At 42.8% G+C, this 20,325-nt stretch overlaps 1 protein-coding gene across 3 annotated transcripts in view; it reads right to left on the bottom strand.

Annotated features, from left to right (window-relative positions):
• The window catches only part of LOC144773609 (transient receptor potential cation channel subfamily M member 2-like), a 1,291,174-nt gene that overhangs the window by 205,123 nt on the left and 1,065,726 nt on the right, over positions 1–20,325 (bottom strand). For all 3 annotated transcript variants that reach the window (XM_078658751.1, XM_078658750.1, XM_078658752.1), the window contains one exon: positions 13,834–13,985. In XM_078658751.1, the coding sequence (XP_078514877.1) occupies positions 13,834–13,985 (152 nt within the window). The remainder of the gene's footprint in view (positions 1–13,833; positions 13,986–20,325) is intronic.

The following is a 20,325-nucleotide window of genomic DNA, read 5'->3' on the forward strand; positions in this document are numbered from 1 at the left end:
TGACAGTATTTTTTTTTAGGTGTTTCTTTGTTGCTTTGCTTTAACTCCACAGGCACTTTGTGCATATAAACCTGATCAGTGGTGACTACATTATTTCATTTTATTACAAATCCACAATTGCCTGCTGGGCAGAAAATCTGGATTTTATTAAGGACACGGAGGCTAAGATTATGCAAATCTCCTTTATTGCGTAGCTCACAGCAGCAACAATGAGAGATCTAGAACTTGAATGAACATTCCAATAGAGAGGATATAGTCCATGCACACACAGTAGACTTCCTTCTTTGTTGCTGCTGCTCACAAGATAAGTACCTTATATTTGCTCTCCGCACTTTATCTGTCTGTGCGCTCTGTGTGTATTAGATTGGGTCGAGGGAGACTGTATTGAGTGTGTTTCTTCCCACCCTACTCCCCTCTTCCCTTTGTTCAGCAGCATATTTTACATACTTTACATATTTCATATACTTTGTATACTTTATGCACTCTACTTGCTTGTACATCTTGCCAGTTATCTATCTTCTTCCTTAGCCTGGGCAACCTTGTGCCCCCCCTGCGTGTGGTTTTCTCTGCCCCCTCTTGCCTCTCGAGCGGCGCTCGGTGTTTCTTCCCACCCGCCCGCTCCTTCTCTTTCCCCCTCGGCTCCTTAAGGCCGAGCGGGGCTCCTCCCTACGGGCCTGCGTCCCTGATATCCTTCGTTTTCCCCAAAGTGCTCCTTGTTAGCCTTTCACGCGGGACCGGCGTCTTTTGAAACGCCGGCCCGCGCCCTTCGTTGGTGCACGCTGGGACTCGCACGGGGACCGGTGTCTTTTGAACACCGGTCCCGTGCTCTGGCCTCACACACGTCTCCATGGTGACAACACGGCGCCCTCGCTTCAACGCGAGGTCGCGCCGCGTTACCATGGAGACCAGACTTAAGACGGACGAGTGAGCCTCGCTCCACACGCGAGAGACTTACGAGGCTCTTCCCCTCCAAGAGCTTTAAGACCCTTACCTGCCTCCGTTTCCTCCCGGATCCTCGGCGCTATCGACCTCATACCCTCCGCCATCTTAAACAAATTAAAAAAATTAAAAAAAAGGGGATGATTACAGACATAAAAGAAGGACTAAAGGACTAAAGGGCATAATTTACACGAAATCAACAAGGGACTCACAACCCTTACTCGGATTGTTAGAGGAAAGACCCTTTCCACTACCCCTGTTGCCATAACTACCTTACATCCATTTTGTCTTCAACATTCTTTCTTTTTCAGTTGATTTTCACTCCTTTCTGATCTCAGCCTGTTAACATGTCCTCTGACCCTTCTTCCTCCTCTATGGAGGACAAATTGGAAAGCCTTATTAACAAAACCCTTGACAAGGTAATGGGATCCCTTGAGGACACCATTAACAAGAAATTGGAAACCCTGGCCAAATCGGCTTGGCCACCTATGAGGACCCAAGGGGACCCTACCGAGGCCTCAACAAGCCAAAGAAAAAGGCAGTCCACTTCCAATCCACCCCAAATGGCTAAAAAACCCAGAAGAGCAAAGCCTTTACTCTCTGATTCACGCTCTGGCGGTGACTATGCTGGTGCCTCGGGCACGCTGGATGGGCAACTCAGAGGCCCTAGCCTTCCTATCCCCATTGACAGCGACGATGGAGGTGAAGACGAAATTGACCTGTCTTGCTCCTCAGAGTTTGACTCCGACCAGGAGGAAGGCGAAATCAGAAACTTATCTGGTGAGGCATCAGGGGCCTCGGGCTCAAAAATGGGGATACTTGACCCCTTTGGGGAACATATGTTTGACCCGCTCCTCATCAAGCATCCACTCTCCCCAGAGTGGACACCATCCCAACACATTGCCGAATACCTGTCCTTTTGGCTCCGCAAAGAGATACCAAAGGAGGTCAGGGCCCGCCTCAGGTCCGAATGTCCTCGCCCCTCCCTCCCCGACAAAATAGCCATGACCCCCGAACTAGACACCAAAGTAGTGGCATTCATTGCCAAAACGGGGAAAGACCCCAGGAGGGGACTTGACAGAGGACTCAAATCCTGCCAGGACAGATTACTGGATATTACAGGCCCCCTGACCAAAATGTTTGAGATGGCCGAAGGAGCTTATGTCTCTGATTCCCCCATTGACCCAAAAGAACTGCGACAGTGGGCGCAAAGGGCTATATGCCTCCTGGGCAATGCAAACACTGCCCTCTCTAATGAAAGACGGAAGAGCGTGCTTCTCAAAATTGACCCTAAACTAGCTGAGCTATCCAACAAGGAAGGCGGCGCTTCCTCCCAAGGTCTTCTCTTTGGAGAAGAATTCATTAGGGATATGGCCAAATATGTGGGAGTTTTTAACTCCATCCAAAAATCCCAGAAAGATATTAAAAGGGTTTTCAATACCAGAGGAGTTTTTTCCCGGGCCGGGAGGATGCGGGGTCGATTCCCCGGCCGTGGAAATGGCTCGACAAGACCCTTTGGAGGACGAGGAGGAAGGTCCTTTCAGTCCGGTTATGGCTTCCAGTCATCATCCTTCTTTCCCCAAAGACAACGATCCAGAGGAAGAGGATTCAGAGGCGAAAGGAGGACAAGACCCTTCTCTACCGGTAAGATCTCCCAAAGACCCTTCAGATACCCCTATAAAGGTGGGCGGGAGACTAGCCCTCTTCTCTGGGAACTGGACCGTAGTAAGTCAGGATCCCTGGGTGTTAGACACCGTCAGAGGGTACAAAATAGAATTCGTCGGCTTCCCTGTCCAGAAGAGACTTCCCCGAGAAATACGCTTCTCACAAAAAGATTCTGCTTTAGTTTCCCAGGAAGTAAAGGACCTCTTTTCAAAAGGTGCAATCCGGCAGGGGAAAGAAATAGGCTTTATCAGCAATGTCTTTCTCGTAGAGAAGAAGGACAAGAAAATGAGACCCGTCATAAATCTCAAAGAGTTGAACCAGTGGGTGGTCTTCCGACATTTCAAAATGGAGGGAATCCACCTTCTCAGAGATGTCCTGAGGAAGGGCGACTGGCTCACTCGCCTAGACCTCAAGGATGCATATCTGACTATCCCAATCTGGCCCCCTCACCAGAAATTCCTTCAATTTCTCTGGGAGGGCAAACTTTGGCAATTTTGCAGCCTTCCCTTCGGCCTCTCCTCAGCCCCTTGGTGCTTCACCAAGGTTCTTCGTCCCATAGCTGCTTGGCTAAGGAACCAAGGGGTCAGACTGATCCTTTACCTCGACGACATCCTGATAATGGCCGAATCCAAAGAGGTCGCTTCTCGACACACTACCCTTGCCATAAATCTTCTGGAACATTTAGGGTTCGTGATAAACACGAAAAAATCCTCCACTTCTCCAACCCAAGTCACTCAGTTTTTGGGTTTTTCAGTAGATACTCTCCATGCCGAGCTGAAGCTTCCTGGCGACAAACTCAGGAAACTGAGGAAAGAGCTGAGGAAAGTGCTAAAGATTCGCTCCTTTCCCCTAAGGACCCTAGCGAGGATATTGGGTCTACTCTCCTCAACTATCCAAGCAATCTACCCAGGTCCCCTTCACTATCGAGCGCTTCAGAGGCTCAAAGCCAAAGCCCTCAGATTCAACACGTCCTACTCTCAAATAGTCTCCCTGGACACCAACTCCAAGAAAGAGATCATATGGTGGTTAAAAAATGCAGAAGCCTGGAATGGCAGAGCGATCTTCAGAGAAGAACCAGACCTAGTCATTCACTCGGATGCGAGCCTGGAGGGTTGGGGCGCGACCTGCGGCGACTGCTCGACCGGGGGACTTTGGACCCAACAGGAGAAGGATCTTCATATCAACTGCCTGGAACTCCTGGCGGGATCCTTTGCCATCCAGAGCTTTACCAAAGATCAGATGAAATGCTCGGTCATGCTTCGCATGGACAACGTGTCCGCTGTGAGATACGTGAACAAAATGGGCGGCCCTCATTCCAAGGGCCTCTCGGACCTAGCCAAGAACTTTTGGGCCTACTGCCTCAACAAGGGCATTAATGGTCATTGCCGAACATATTCCGGGGTTGAACAATGGGGTAGCAGACTGGTTCTCCAGGAACTATGTGGATTCAAGCAACTGGAGATTAGACAGGAACACCTTCCTTGCGATCCAATCTCGGTGGGGCCCCTTCGGGATAGACCTCTTTGCAGACCGTCTCAATACTCAGTTGCCAAAATTCTTCAGCTGGAGACCGGACCCTCTGGCCTTGGGAATAGACGCGTTTTTTCAGAACTGGCTTGGTCTGAGACCTTATGCATTCCCACCTTTTGCCATGCTTCCTCGCCTCCTTGTTCAAGTCCGGAGGAACAAAGAGTCCATAGTAGTAATAACTCCCCTTTGGAGCTCCCAAGCGTGGTTCCCCATCCTATTGGAAATGAGCGTGGATTTCCCAATCCTCATTCCTGTCTTCAAAGACCTACTGGTAGGACCTCACGGAGAATACCATCCACTCCTTCTTCAGGGCACCCTGTGTCTGATGGCCTGGAAGATTTCAGGAGACAGTGGCAGATCCCTGGACTTTCGGAAGGCGCTTTCAGGCTCATGTCAGAATCATGGGCCCCCGGTACCAGGAAAGCATATAGATTGGCCTGGCACAAATGGGTTTGCTGGTGCCTTCGACGGGGTTATGATCCCGTTTCAGCTGATATAGTTCAAGTTCTTAACTTCTTAACTGAAATCTTCGTTTCGGGTCTGGCCTATCGGACCGTTAACGTTTATAGATCAGCTATTGCTGCAGGTCATTGCTTGCTAGATGGTTCTTCGGTAGGCCAAAATCTTCTGACCAAAAAACTTATGAGGAGTATGCGGGTTTTGAATCCTCCTCTACCAAAATATTCCGCTCTCTGGGACGTGAGAGACCTCCTCAGACTACTCTCCTCTTGGGGCGAGAACTCTTCTCTCTCTTTGAAGAAATTGTCTTTTAAATTAACTGTTCTTCTCTGCCTCGTCTCCTTCAGACGTACCTCGGACGTTAAGGCCTTAGATGTCTCTAATAGGGCTTTTCAACCTGAAGGTGTTTGCTTTTTCATTAAAAGACGGACTAAAACTTTGTCAACCTCTGTTTTCTATCCCTTTTTCCCTCAAAATGAGATCTTGTGTGTGGTACGTTGTCTCTTGGAATATGAGAAAAGGACCTTAGGTCTAAGGGGTTCTGTAGATCAATTAATCATTTCCCACAGGTTCCCTCATAAAGCTGTTTCCTCTCCCACCTTGGCTAGATGGGTTAAGGATGTCATGAAAGAAGCTGGTATTGATACTTCAATTTTCGGAGCTCACTCCCTCAGAGGTGCTTCAGCTTCAAAAGCTTTTATCTTGGGTGGCGGCCTCCAGGATATCCTTAGGGCTGCAGACTGGTCAAACGAATGCATCTTTAAGAGATGTTACTTTAAACCTGTTTCAAATGTGATTGATAGTGTTTTGAACACACTTTGAACTTGCATAATATTGGCCTCCGTGTCGTGCCATAAAATTTAGATTTTTCACAGCCTGCTGGGCAGAAAATCTGGATTTTATTAAGGACACGGAGGCTAAGATTATCCCACCTCTTTTATTCCCACCCTGGGAATGTTTATTACCTTCTTACTCTTCTTTTTCAGATTAATTTCTTCAAAAGAAGACTCGGATGAATTCTCTATGGTTCTACGTTGGATCCAGAGTCTTCTAAGTTATTCCTGATTATCTTGTTCGCTTACAAAGAAGGAAGTCTACTGTGTGTGCATGGACTATATCCTCTCTATTGGAATGTTCATTCAAGTTCTAGATCTCTCATTGTTGCTGCTGTGAGCTACGCAATAAAGGAGATTTGCATAACCTTAGCCTCCGTGTCCTTAATAAAATCCAGATTTTCTGCCCTGCAGGCTGTGAAAAATCTAAATTGTCTTCATTATTTTTCAACAGGCATGTGCAGGGATGATACGCATTAGTTGCTAATGGGAAAGGTACAATTATGTAACAGGTACCACCTTGTTAACTCTGATTGAAGGCAGTTTTTTTATATGGATATGTCAATTATTAGGATCTCACAATTCTTACAGAACCTTGGGGTGCCTGACATGGATTGGGAGTATTTTTGTGTACCATGTTTAATTATCTATTTGCAGTTGTGAGTGTTGCACTTTTGGATGAATGCATGTTTTTTTTTTTTTGCAGTATGGGTGCGTATTACATTTTGAGGTACACAGTGAAATTTCTTTAAATGTAGAGGTGTGTTTGGGTTAGGTAATACTTGCTGACCATGGGTGGTTAGTGGGTCGGAATATACCCTGTATACCCTGCTTAGTACCCTTTATACTCTACATAAATCCCTGTGTGTGGGGATGGATTGGATGATACCTTGAGCATGCGAGGAGTTCCTTTTATGTTGAAATCTCTATGGTTTCAAGATACCTATAATTTGCAGTAGTGGAAGCGGGTGTTCCTTTGTCCTGCAGTGTGTGCAGTAGTGGGAACACATGGGTTCCTTTTTCCTACAAGGTGTGCAGGAGTAGGAACATGAGGTTTCCTTGTCCTGCAGTGTGTGCAGTAGTGGGAACATGAGGGTTTCTTATCCTGCAGTGTGTGCAGTAGTGGGAACATGAGCGTTCCTTTGTTCTGCAGTGTGTGAAGTAGTGGGAACACGAGGATTCCTTGTCCTGCACGTTGTGCTGTAGTGAGAACGTGAGCATTCCTTTGGCCTGCAGTGCATGCAGTAGTTGGAATGTGAGCATTCCTTAGTCCTGCAGTGTGTGCAGTGTTGGGAACATGAGTGTTCCTTGTCCTGCAAGTTGTGCAGTAGTGGGAACATGAGCGTTCCTTTGTCCTGCAGTGTGTGCAGTAGTGGGGACATGTGAGTTCCTTTGTCCTGTGAGGTGGATACATGTACAAGTTGAATCCTGCTATATTTATATATCTGGTGTTCTCTTGCAGGAGCAGAACATATATAGTGTGTGATCTTTAAGTGTGTTATCTTCCTTTACAATCAAAGGAGGGTAATGATTTAGGTAATGTAATCACCGTGATTTTATTTTATGATGTGATCTTTCTTTACAATCTAAGGATTGGTGTTAAACCTGGTACCGTTGGCGTGAGTCTCCCTTCCATTTTTTTTTTACTGGTTGCCTCCTCTGTTTTTTATATGATTTGCTGGTTTAGATGCTTTGGGCACTGCTCTACTGCTAAATCAGTGCCACAGTGCAAGTGCTCCCTATGATAAATTGATGTTTTGATTAGTGACTCCATTATTAACTTATTTGGCTTACTGTCATATCCTCGTATTGTGCACCACATGTACCCGGGGCTTGTAACCCAAATGCTGCTGGTGGGCTTGCAGCACCGATTGTGCCACCCACCAAAGCAGCCCGTAAAGTGTAACTTGGGCCTACCACGGCGGAGCCCGTGTGCAGTCTCGCACTGCCGCGTTGACTCGCCAGTCCTGAAACCTTCCCTTTTCTGCATATCAGTCACCCCGTTGGGGTAATCTGTTGCTAAAGACTGATTGAGTAAATGATCTATTTTTGCATAACTTTTATCATCGCAAAGTATTAATTGTGATTACAGTATTGTGGATTTTTGTCATTTGTTGTCTGGTGATAAGTCTATATAAAGAATACTTCTTTTCAAACAACCCCGGTGTGGTATTTGTCTGTAGTGTTTTCACTGTATTACTGTATGTGTTCACAAATGCTTAACACATTGCCTCTGAGATAAGCCTGTCTGCTCGTGCCAAGCTACCAAGGGGGTGAGCAGGGGTTATCCAGTAGTGTAATCCCCTTTCCCTGATTTAGACGTAAGGGGCCCTATTTGGACAAAGGTGTTTACCATTGCCAACTAGAGACCCCGAGTTCAAACCAGTGGAATAATTTATTTAAGGGGATCTTGTAATTTAAAATTAGTTAAATTTTTACAGGACGTGCGTTTTCTTCCACTCTGCGTCTTGTTGTTTATTTTGTTTTCTGAAGGAAGGAGATATGTTGCTATTCTGTGATCTCTTTTAGTTCCTTGCTGCTCAGCCTGTGTGAATGTGATGCAACAGAATGTTCATGACTGCACGGTTAGGATGAATTGTCAGTTGGAATGAGTGGGGTTGAGCAGCAGGATGCTGCTCCTGGTGGGGCTCAATGCTTACCATCTTGCTTGTAACTGAATAAACCTACTTATATAATCTACACTACAGGCTACTGGACTGAGCACCTACAATGGCCTTACTTCGTTATATAAAACCTAAGACTTAATGGACCACTTGTCATGAGTTCCTGGGTAGTTTTCATTCATGTGAAATTACAGAGTTTGAGGGTCCCCACAGGCAGGCAGCAATATTCTAACATTAAGGAGTATCAAGCAAGATCCTATCAAGGCTAATATGGTGCAAGATGATTCCTCCATATGTTTGTGCTCCAGGTGGCTTTCCCTATGTAAAAGCAGAATGATTAATAGGGTTTTGGAAGAGATGTGCTCTCTCTCGTCTGAAGGATAACTCTGATTTTAACAAAGCAGGCAAACAAGCAATGTTCAGCTTTACAGTCAGTTACAGGTCAAAGTGAATGGGGCAAGGTGATTTCTCTGGATCTAATGAGTCAATGTGTAGAAAAATGGCTGTATCAGTGCAAGGATGAGTGAAAGAGTGGATGGATGGAAACATTTATTTACCCACCCTTGCCTCACTCTTTTATTGACCCTTTTATCCATCCATAATGCAATATACGTACGCACTCTTTCTCTCTCTTTCCCTCTCCATCTCTCTCTCTTTTACAAACACACAAGTCAACAATGAAGAAGCATTTTCAGTTCTAAGCCAGAGTTTTGCCATTGCTAGCTTTGAAATACTCAAAGGATGGCAAACCTCTAAACCTCAGAACTAAAACAATTTGGTTGCTAGATGGCAGAAGAACCCAGGTAGAATCCCTGACAATATAATGCTATATTTACTAATGAACTTGCCTCTTCACATTCAGTGTTCTACTGTATTCTGAATTAGTGTAGAATGTGAGGATTATTCAATCACGCTGAACTCTATCAACACAAACATACAGAAATCAAACAAATTGGAATAAAGATAGTAGTTCTTCCATTTTAAGATCTCTACCAAAATTACTACAGGTGGCAAAAAACATCGGAGTAACATTTGACTCACACCTCTCCCTTATTCCTCACATAAACAAAACTGTATTGACTTGTAAACGCCTGATAAGGATGATTCGGAAAATCCTTCCCCTCAATCAATCAGGGAGTTTTAAGCGCGCTACTCACTTGTGAGGGTCTTAAGGCACGGAGGAGCAGCTCTGGTCAGTCGAAGAGCTAGGTCAAGGGGGTCTTCCTGAAGATGTGCAGGGTGGGGGCACGTCTGATGTTGATTGGCAACTCGTACTAGGCCTTGGCAATGATGTAGGAGACAGTTCTTCCACCTGTTCTTGCTCTGCGGATGCGTGGGGGTGCGGCGAGGTCAGTGGATCGGTGGTTCCTCTTGGGTACATGGAAGGAGATTCTGTAGTTGTGGTATTGGGGTCCGATGTTGTGGAGGCATTTGTAGGCATGGGGGAGTATCTTGAAGGTTACTTTTTTCTTGATGGGGAGCCAGTGGAGGTTCCGCAGGTACTGGGTTATGTGTTCATGTCGAGGGATGCCGAAGACGAGTCTGGCTATGGTGTTCTGTATGGTCTGGAGTTGGCAGAGCTGAGACTTGTTGATCCCAGTATAGAGAGCATTTCCAAGCAGCAGTCTGCTGGTTATGAACATGTGGATGACAGACTTCCTAGATTCGGGGGGATCCATTTGGAAGTCTTTCAGAGGATGCAGAGTGTGTTGAAGCAGATGGAGGTGACGGTATTGACCTGTCAGGTCATGGAGAGAGAGGAGTCGATTATGATGCCAAGGTTTCGGGCATGGTCTGCGTGGGTAGGGGGGGGGCTACCGAGGATGGTGGGCCACCAGGAGTTGTGAAACAGTAGAAAAGAGCGGCACACTGAATTCTCCAAAGTATAAGCAATGTATCACACGTGTTCGGTTGGGTGCTAGTGGGTGTCTCCCTCTGACCAAAGGGAGTCAATTTAAACAAATACTGTAGCACTGTTATAACAGGGTCCCCATCTACCACTCCACTGGGATAATATCCCGGTTTTTATTCACAGGTAAAACAAAAGTTCATAGACCGTAAACTGAGTTTTTATCAAAATTAAAATTTTAAACTTTTAAACCTGGTTACGTCACAATGGTTTCTCCAAAATGTTATTATCAATGAAGTTACTATTCAAAGCGTCCCAATTTCATCTTCACTGCATGGATACAATCAATGTAGAATCCACATGTATTTATGGTTATTATTCCCAATGCATTTTGGGACCAAGCCCTTCGTCAGGGGAAACCCTTTATCTGTAGAATGACGTAAAATACAAGAGCATCATATCCTCCATGAGTTAGCATAAGCAGTAAATTAACTGACGTCAACATAAGATTCTTTAGTTTGATGAAAAGTGAAACACGTCAGAATGGATAAAATCACATATCGAATGCAAATGTTAAACAGCGAAGCTGAATGTGAAACAAGAGTGTTGCTTAAGCGAGAGGTCAAACCAACCGTGTTAATGGAAAATCATACCAAAAGTGCTTGTGGTGTACCACAAAAGAAACAAACGTGAAAAAGTCAAAGCAACTGTACTCTGTTAAGTCGGATAAACGAGTGCGCTACCCCAGTGCACCGAATGTGACACGGCAGATACGTTCGGGTGTAAAATCAAAACGACCGGTGCAAAATATACTCTTCTACTAAACGTGCAATATAACACGAAGCAGATTCATTAGCCGTAACAACGATATAAAAGCGGTGAAATAATAGCAGAGGGTGAACAAGAGATGCTTCTTATCGGGTGAAGAAAACACAAGTTGCCTGCATGTCCTTATCACATTGTCGTAGAATCGGCATGCATCGTCAATACAGGAGCATCAACCCAGTGAGTACACGCCATATTTAAAACTGAAGAATAAAACCGGAAGTATGACCCTGGTAGAAAGACTACGTTTGGGGTGAAGAAAGTGAGTTAAAGAATAGATCGCCGTGGTGGCCATCTTATAACGGAGTAGAATAGTAAAACAGAGTGCATGTGCCGGGGAACGGATCAAGGTGCAAAAAAGGGTGAGCGTGTTCATTTGGAAATAAACAAACTAAAAAAGATAAAGGATTATCTGTTTAAAAAAAAAACATAAGTCAGTGTACTCGAGAATGAATATGAACAAAATTACAAAAAGCGGCTGAATTCCAAACGTTCATTGAGCCCCTTCGGGTGACAAGAGTCAAATGTATTCTTTTTTTTTTAACCTTTTAATGAAAACCGGGATATTATCCCACCAGGAGTTGTCCCATGCAGAGGGGGAGGGTCTGAGGATGATAACCTCTGTCCTCTGAGTTGAGCTTCAGGCAGCTGCTGCTCATCCAGGATGCAACGTCTTTCATTCCTTCCTGGAAGTGGAGTCTGGTGGTGATGGGGTCCTTGGTGAGGGAGAAGATGAGCTGGGTTTCATTGGCATAGGATACTATGCTGAGTCAGTGCTGTCTGACTATGGCAGCGAAGGGGACCATGTAGATGTTAAAGTGTGTGTGGGGCTGAGTGACGAACCTTTGGGTACTCTGCAGTTAATTTCTGTGGGTTCGTAGAGGACTGTGAAAGTCTGATTCTTGTGTTCTGCTGGTGAGGAAGGATCCGAGCCAGTCTAGAGCGGTTCCCTGTATGCTGGCTTCCTGGAGTCTGGCGGTGAGCTGGGGTGTGTCCTTGGTCGAGGAGGGTCCGGATGTCGTCTGTGGAGGCAAGTAGAGTGGTCTCAGTGCTGTGGTTGCTGCGGAATCCAGATTGGGAGGGGTCAAGGATGGAGCTTTCTTCGATAAATTTCGTTAGTTGGATGTCGACGGTCTTCTCGGTGACTTTGGCCGTGAAGGGGAGGAGGGAGATTGGTCGGTAACTTTTTAGGTCTGTGGAATCTGCTGAGGGCTTCTTGAGTAGGGGTCTAACGTCTGCGCGTTCCCAGTCATCGGGAAAGATGCCGGTTTCAAAGGTGGCGTTGATGGTGCATCGTAGTTCAGGAGTGATGGCGGCGGTGGCTCTGTGGAAAATGTGAGGGGGCCCCCTCCACCCTACATGCTCCAGGATTACAATGGTTCGCCCATTAATACTATCTTGTCTAGACTACAGCACTACTTTACTAGAAGGTCTCCAGAATACGCTACCCAGAGTCTAAAAGGAGTACAAAATGCATCGGCTTGATTTGTTTTTGGGTGTAGCTGCAAGAACTTTATCTCTAGCCATTTGCAGAAATTGCACTGGCTTCCAATTCGAAATAGAAGTCTGCATAAGGCCTTCATCTGAAATAAAACTTTACTACATTCTTCAGTGTTCACAAGATACATACCTTCTACGAGTTCCGATGGCATGTAACAAGATGTTATCACATTTAAGATCACAACAGGACCTCTTCCATTTCAAAAGACAATTAAAAACTTACCTGTTCAGTCTTCAACTTAAAGATCTTCGGCAATTTTGACTATTACCATGGGCCTCTTTAATTTCTCACCTTTCTTGTTCTTGATCCTTCACAATCTTGTGTTCAAGCGCCAAGATGCCTCTTAACCCCTTCGACGCGGATGACCAAGCCAGCTCGTCATGGGCGTTACCTGCGCTACGCGCATGACGAGCTGGCTTTGTCACAAACCGCGTGTTTTTCAAAAATCAGCGCACAGCTGGAAAACCCGCTAGCGCGCATGCGGTTAAGAGGTCAAATATCCGCAATACAAATTTAAGATACTAACAGAGTCCTACACTGATCAGTGCTGTGTGCCAGTCTAGTACTCCTCATTTAGTATGTAAGAACCTTTCATGGATCCCTTAAATACTACAGGACTACGAACACCAGCTCAGTACTAAATAAATCCCATGCTCTAAACGTGTAGTTTTGTTGTGGTTTCCAACGAACAATAAATTCATTGAAAAATTTGAATACGACAAGACTGATCAGGACTGAGGCTTGCTTAAAGTGAAAGTCATCACAAGATGCCACTTTATGGCTCCAAAACCAGTAGCCACAAACGTGCTAGATTGCGAAAAAAGGTTCTAAAAAATTGCCTTGTTGCTATGGCTGGAGGAGCACCTAAACAGCAAAATGTCAATTTTCCTGGGTCTGTGGAAATCCTTTCACCGACACTAATTGCGAAGAATACTAAGTATTTTTTTTTTATAGATCAATATAAAGCTTTATTGGTCACACATCTTCAAAAATAGTAAATAATATAAAGGCTTGCTTAATGCCAAATAGAATATAGATCTATGAACTCGGTTCAATCAGGATGAAAATCGCTGAACGTCAGCAAATGTATGCTATTTTATTTGATTTCTCTATGTTGCCCTCACTAATGATCTGGTCGGCTACTGGAATGCAATTAAGATAAATTTCCATTGGTTAACACAAATTTTTGTAGAAAAAGAATGTACAACTTCTTACTACACATTCGATTTTCCACATAATGTCTTCATTGAGAGAAGATAACGTGCCATTTGAGACAAGTTCACCAAGACCACAATTACTATAAATATTGCTGATCTTCCAGTCTTTTAAGTCCAGGGACTTGTTGTTTCTGTGTCTCAGTGCCAAGTAGACGGTTCAAGCCCAGAGAACTGATTCTAAGGCTTCTCTAGGTTCTTGTTATGTGGATTCTAATAATACTAAGTATTAAAGGCACATGCTCTGCTTATGGAATATTATATACAAATGAGAACAAGTGCTTAATATAAACCAGGCAATGTGGGGTGAACAGTGTTTTGATAGAAAACATCAGACTTGGGAGCTCATCTTTTAGCGTGGAGAAGTTTTACCTTATCCCCAGTTTAGACTCACCTGCCATGGCACCAGTTCATCGGGCACTGGGAAGCGTTCCACATTAGAGGCAGGGTACATCAGCTGGCGGGAATTCACGTGGTATTCACATGTGCTGTACATAGGTTTGTCCTCAGAGGTTGGCTCCTCAGCTTCAATGCACTTCAGGTTTACTGCAGGAAAGAAAGGGTATTAGTTAGTCCCAATACCCAGCAAGCACTGGTAGCTGGAGGGCTTTAAACAGTGGAAGATCCAACAAGGGGGGGCACAGTTTCTTGATACACTGACACAGACTGGAAAGCTGCCCTATACCAGCCTTTCATGTAACATATCTCACTGTTACTGCATGACCACTTGTATTGGAAACCCACAGCCAATCAGGGGTTTTCAGCAAACAATGCTTTAAACTCAAGGGATTCTTCAGACCGTACTTACTATGTTAAAAGCCAAACTATAAGTCATAGAATGCACAGTGATGTTGTTTAAAAAGCCAGGACTAGCCAATGGTGTCACATAAGACATATGCCCCCAGGTGGGTTTATTAAATATCAGGATTACATACCGGAAATCTTCATTACTCCTCGACAAAAGACGCCACGCGATGGAGCCGGCTGGAACTTTGCTCTGAACCACTATTATATTGGGCAAATCTAACTCGAGAGATTCGAACTCGTGTGTCTGAAACTTACTAAGACAAGAATTTTTATATTCAAAATCATTTCTTTACCGCTAAACCGAAAAGAAGAATCCCTGCATATTGACGTAAAGCTCATTCTAATTGCCCTGAAGAAGTCCGTGGAGGACGAAACGCGTTGGCTACATCTTTTGAAGAATTCAATAAAGATTGAACGTCCAAAAAAACATCTAACGACTCTGCCATTGAATGTTTTTACATTGTAATTCACGAAATGTGTATACTATTGTACAGATTCTTAAAATAATAGTTTTGTGTGCTGGATCAGTATTGCTAAAAATGATGAAAGATTTTACTAGTGTATGAAAAGGTGTATGTGATTGTCACGTGGATGATGTCATCAGTGATGTCATTTGAGATATCAGTGATGTCATTGACCATGTCATGAATGATGTAATATGTGACATCAGCAGTGGATTGCGGGTGCGCGAAATATAGTTAGTACAACTAACTATATAGGAGCAATTTCAATGGTTTTGTATGAGTGAAATGTCCAGCTAACTATAACACCCCTAAAACTTATAGTTTTTTGAGTGAATTTCAAAGGTTTTTTTAAATGCTAATTCCTAACTATCCAAGGCCTGAAACCTATTGTTTTTACAGTGAATTTCAAAGGTTTTTTAAATGCCAATTCCTAACTATATAAGGCCTGAAACCTAGGTTTCTTTCCAGTGAATATATATATATATATATATATATATATATATATATATATATATATATATATATATATATATATTTCCATATATCCAAAAAGACTCGTCTTACCTCGATTACTTTCAGGAACACAACGAGCACGGACCCAGGATTCTTCCTCAATACCAGTTTGTTTATTTACAGGTTCACAGATCGACTAACAGGTAGATGGCAGCCATTACGCGTTTCATCCCTCCTGGGGACTTGATCACATGACATGGCTTTACCAATAGCATTACATTTTAAAGGTTACACTTTTTTCTTTCTTTTCTCTTTTTTCACTTTTTATGTATCCTTGATTTTAATTGGTTACTAGTATACCATGTGATTATTGTGCAAAAAAAGTGCTCAGTGCTCATTTACATACATTGAATTAAAATAAAATACACATTGTCCATCCATAATTTTGCCTCATAGTATGATCAAGCAGCGAAATTTCTCACGGTATGAAATGTATAATTTTAAATAATTCAATTTTACCTTGCTCCTTTATAACAGTATAAATACATGGGTGACTTCATACTGCTTCTTTTCATACCAAACCGAATGGTTAATACACATATTGTTTCTTGGTTGTGTATGTGTTTCAGGTTTTGGGTTACCATGCCTCAAAGACTCAAGTCAATATCTAAATATATCCATAAATATATAAATAACTAACTATATCCACGAGTAATATATAAATACCAATCTATATATCAATACGAACATAGCTATGCGCCTAAATGTGCAAATGCATATAAATATATTTATGAGCAAGTTGGTGTTTTAAATGTATAATAAATATATAGATAAATACATAAATAGATAGTTGACTGTCATTCATAATATTATTTAAGAATATCTCATAGCCTTTGTATACACACATCTATACTAACCCACAGAGTGTATTATTGGACGTGTTAGGATAAATCCCTTTTTGACTCTGTTTGCAGTTTAGTTTGGAGTTAGCCCTTATGTTTATTAGATCTGTGGTATTTAAAGTTAGTATGATAATTTGATCTAAATCTTATGTTTTGGTCATACTAAAAAGGATGTGGTTCGTGCAAAAAAGAGCTGTGCAAACTAGAGAAAAATGTGCTTCATTAAAAACCCTGGTAACTTAAAAACATTTCGGGGGAATGTGTTTGTAAACAGTAAAATTCTGAAGGCGGTTTCTTTTCTTAAATTCTGTTTCTGAGCGATCCTAGTTCATGTACCTCATCTTGTGACTCTACAGTTTATGTTGCTTCTAGGAGGACTAGATAAAACAGTTGTTGCGGCTGCCATACCTTAAATTAAAGACTTGTATGCAGTTCCTCCGAACTATTCAGCCCGTTTGGATGCTTGCTATCTAAGTTTAGAATATAGTGCATCTCTAATATTCTTAGGGATTTTTCTCTATCCCCTCCTCTTTTGTTTCTTGGAACCGCATCAATGAGGAAATATCTCAAGTCTTTAGGATTGCCATCATGTTTTTTATGAAAATGGCGTGCCACCGGAAATGCCCGATCGTGATTTTTTATAGCTCGTATGTGTTGGAGTATCTGTTTGTGTCCCGGCAAGATGGTACTACTGACATATCTTAAAATTGCACGGGCATTCCAACACATACACCACATGATCCATTGTGCAGTTTAAGGATTTTGTTATTTCCTGATTAGGCCCTCCAAAGGGTGTGATATACTCAGTTGTGGACACTCCATTTTGGCATGCTTTACATATTTTACATTTGTAAAATCCTTCTTTGTGCCAACCAAGATCCCTTGGTTGGCGTGCCACATGGATTATTGTCCACCAGAGTATCTTTCATGGATACCCCCCTCCTGTATTTTATTGAAGGTTTTTTTGGAGACTGTTTTGCCTATTACAGGGTCTTGTTTTATGAGGTGCCAGTTTTTATTGATAATTTTTCTTACCGCTACCTTTTGACTATTGTAATCTAGAATGAATCATAAATCACTTGATGTTTCATCTGGGGGTAGTGGATTGTTTTGGTTGTTTGTCCATTAGCTTTTCTCTTTTGACCGAATTACATTTCATTAAAGCTTTTTATAAACATTTGTTGCTGTAACCTCTGGCTTTGAGTCTGCCAATACACTCCTGTTGTGCTAATTTTAATGCCTCATTACTGCAGATTCGTTTAATGTGCAGTAGCTCACCATAAGGGATACTTTGCACTAGGTGATTAGGATGCGAACTGCTGGCGTGTAAAATTGCATTTCCTGCCGTTGGTTTCCGGTGTAATTTGGTTTCAACCTTGCCTTGATTGATCAATACCTCTACATCTAAAAACACTACACCGGTCTTACTTATATTTGCTGTGAAGTTCAAATTAAGTTAATTTACATTGAGTGAAGCAATGAACTTACTTGCCTCCTCTTCCGTACCCAGGCAGACTAGGAACAGGTCGTCAATGAACATCCACCAGTATTTTACATGGTTCGTTAGTGTCTTCGCGTAGTTTGCCATGAGAACCAGCTCCTCCCACCAGTACATGTGTAAACATGTGTAGCTGGGGGAGAAGCTGGCTCCCATGGCAACACCGCGCAATTGCTGATACAATACATTTTGAAACAAAGATGTTATTTGTCAGACAATTCCACCATGTTTACAATCATTCTGTTGTGTTCCGTATAAGATGGTCCTCTCCTTGCCAGGTAGTGCTTCAATGCTCGTAGTCCATTTCTGTGTTTGATGGACGTATAAAGTGAGGTAACGTCTTAAGTGATTAAGAGATAATCATTCTGCCATTGAAAGTCTTATTTTAAACAAAAAGTCCCCTGTATCCTTGACATATGAAGCAAGCTTTTGTACATGTTCCTGTAGAAAGAAGTCCACGTATTTTGAAGTGTTCTCAAATATGCTATTTTTGGCTGATATGATTGGCCTCTCCGGCGGATTTACATTGTCCTTATGCACTTTTGGTATAAAGTACAGAATGGGAATTGTAGGATTTACTATCCATAGGTACTTTTATTCCTCAGTTGTTAAGAGGCCCATTTCTCGCAATGCCATCAATTTGACCCGAAAAGAAGATTGTGTCGCATTCCAGGTAATTTTGTTACTAGTCCCGTAGCAGGTTCATTCTGTCAAGTGGTTCATTGCTTCTTTGAGGTAATCCTCCCTTTTCCACAGTACCACGTTTCCACCTTTGTTGGCGTTTCTTACTCCTACTTCCTTGTCATTCTTAATTTTGGTCATTAGTTGATGGTATTGTAATTCCTTTATGGTTTTCTTGACCTTACTTTTTTTCATTTATTGATTAATTTAACTTTAAGTCCTTGATGACTTGGTCTTGGAATATATAGATTGTGTCTTTCAGCATTAATGCATAGAAAGATGATGGTGGTTTAACTCTATGCGAGCTGCGGGTTTTCCCGCTGTGCGCTGACTTTTGCGAAAACCCGTGGTTCATGACGAGCTCAGCTCGTCATGAGCGTCGAAGGGGTTAAAGGGAGTCTTGCATGGTACCACGACATTATGCATTGTGCTTTTGACCAAAGTTCCACTGGCTTGGTTGCCTTCCTGCATCAGATCATAAAGAGTCTCAACCAGTCCTTGTGATCCCTGTTCCATGTTTGAATCGGTCTTATTTTCTTGTATTTTTCAAGATCGGATATAGTGGGAAAATCTTCACTATTTGTTGCCTTTTTGGTTTGAGCATGAAACTCTCTCAGTTTTAGTTCTCACACTTTTGTAAATGTCGACCCTTGATTTTGATTAATTGAATGATCTCAAGGCAAAAGGAGAGACCTAGAGCCAATAGTTGTTGTTCTGCAGTGTTCAATAATAGATCTGTCAAATTGATTACAGTCATTCCACTGGCTTCATGTGTGTCAATACTAATTTTCTCCAGTGTTTCCTCTGTTTCTTTTGTTTCTTTTGTTGCTTTTTGTTGCTGGTTTCTTCTATTGGCTTTTCTTCTCTCCCTCAGTTTTTTACTCCTCCTCGACTTCCGCTGGCCCGCTGTTTCCGTGGCCTTAGGGATTGGAGGCGCTCCATACATAAAAAAAATCTACTTCCTCCGTGAGCGAGTGTTTGCGGGTAGTAGCTGATCTTGACCGGTTTCTATTTTCTGACCCACTCTCCACATTGGAGCTTTCCCGACGCTGATGCTGATTTTGATCTGGATGCTGATTTTGATTGAAACCCACAGCCAATCAGGGATTTTCAGCAAACAATGCTTTAAACTCAAGGGATTCTTCAGACCGTACTTACTATGTTAAAAGCCAAACTATAAGTCATAGAATGCACAGTGATGTGGTTTAAATAGCCAAGACTAGCCAATGGTGTCACATAAGACACATGCCCCCAGGTGGGATTATTAAATATCAGGATTACATACCGGAAATCTTCATTACTCCAATTCCACATTCCTCACCCAGTACTTTCTAACCTAGATGTGAGACCCACCTTACTGAGGGCTCTATCTCTCATCCTTTGTTTCTTTTTACTTCCCAATCCACCACCTGCTTTAACTCTTTAAAGGGAATGATAATGATGTAACCAAACTCCCAACTTCTCTCTTTATAATCAAGGCAGGAGGGTTGTTTTGTAAGCAATGAGATGAAGAATGTAGAATAGGAGGGATAAGGATTCCTGGTAAGTAATCCAGACATTTGAGGATTTGGGTATATTATATGGTATAGCTGGTGGTTGTGTGACGAAACCACGCTTTTTTTCAACGCAACCATTTAAAAGCAAATATCTTTACCACGCATGTCTTGTCTTTAACATGCTTTTCTTTACCTCACATATACTTTTACTATGCATGCCATTACAACAATAATATAAGTATTACCCAGCTAATTATGAAGGTTTTTAAAATACACACATATACATAACACACACACACACACACACACACACATATACATATACATACACATACACATACACATACATATACATATATACACACATACATACATCCAGGAAGAAGAAAAGGCCACAGCAGGGGAAACGTTGGAAGCACCTTTATTTCAAAACAGATGGCAAAGAAGTTCAAAACACCCGCTGTGGCGAATGCATTTCGGCGTCTTTCGCCTTCTTCAGCGCCGTGGGTGTGACGATCAGGAAGCATGTGAGTATCCCAGATTTAAATGTCCTGCCCCATCCAGCTTCGTGAAGGACTGCTCCGC

The sequence above is a fragment of the Lissotriton helveticus genome, chromosome 8 (assembly GCF_964261635.1).
Source record: "Lissotriton helveticus chromosome 8, aLisHel1.1, whole genome shotgun sequence".
Classification (NCBI taxonomy): domain Eukaryota; kingdom Metazoa; phylum Chordata; class Amphibia; order Caudata; family Salamandridae; genus Lissotriton; species Lissotriton helveticus.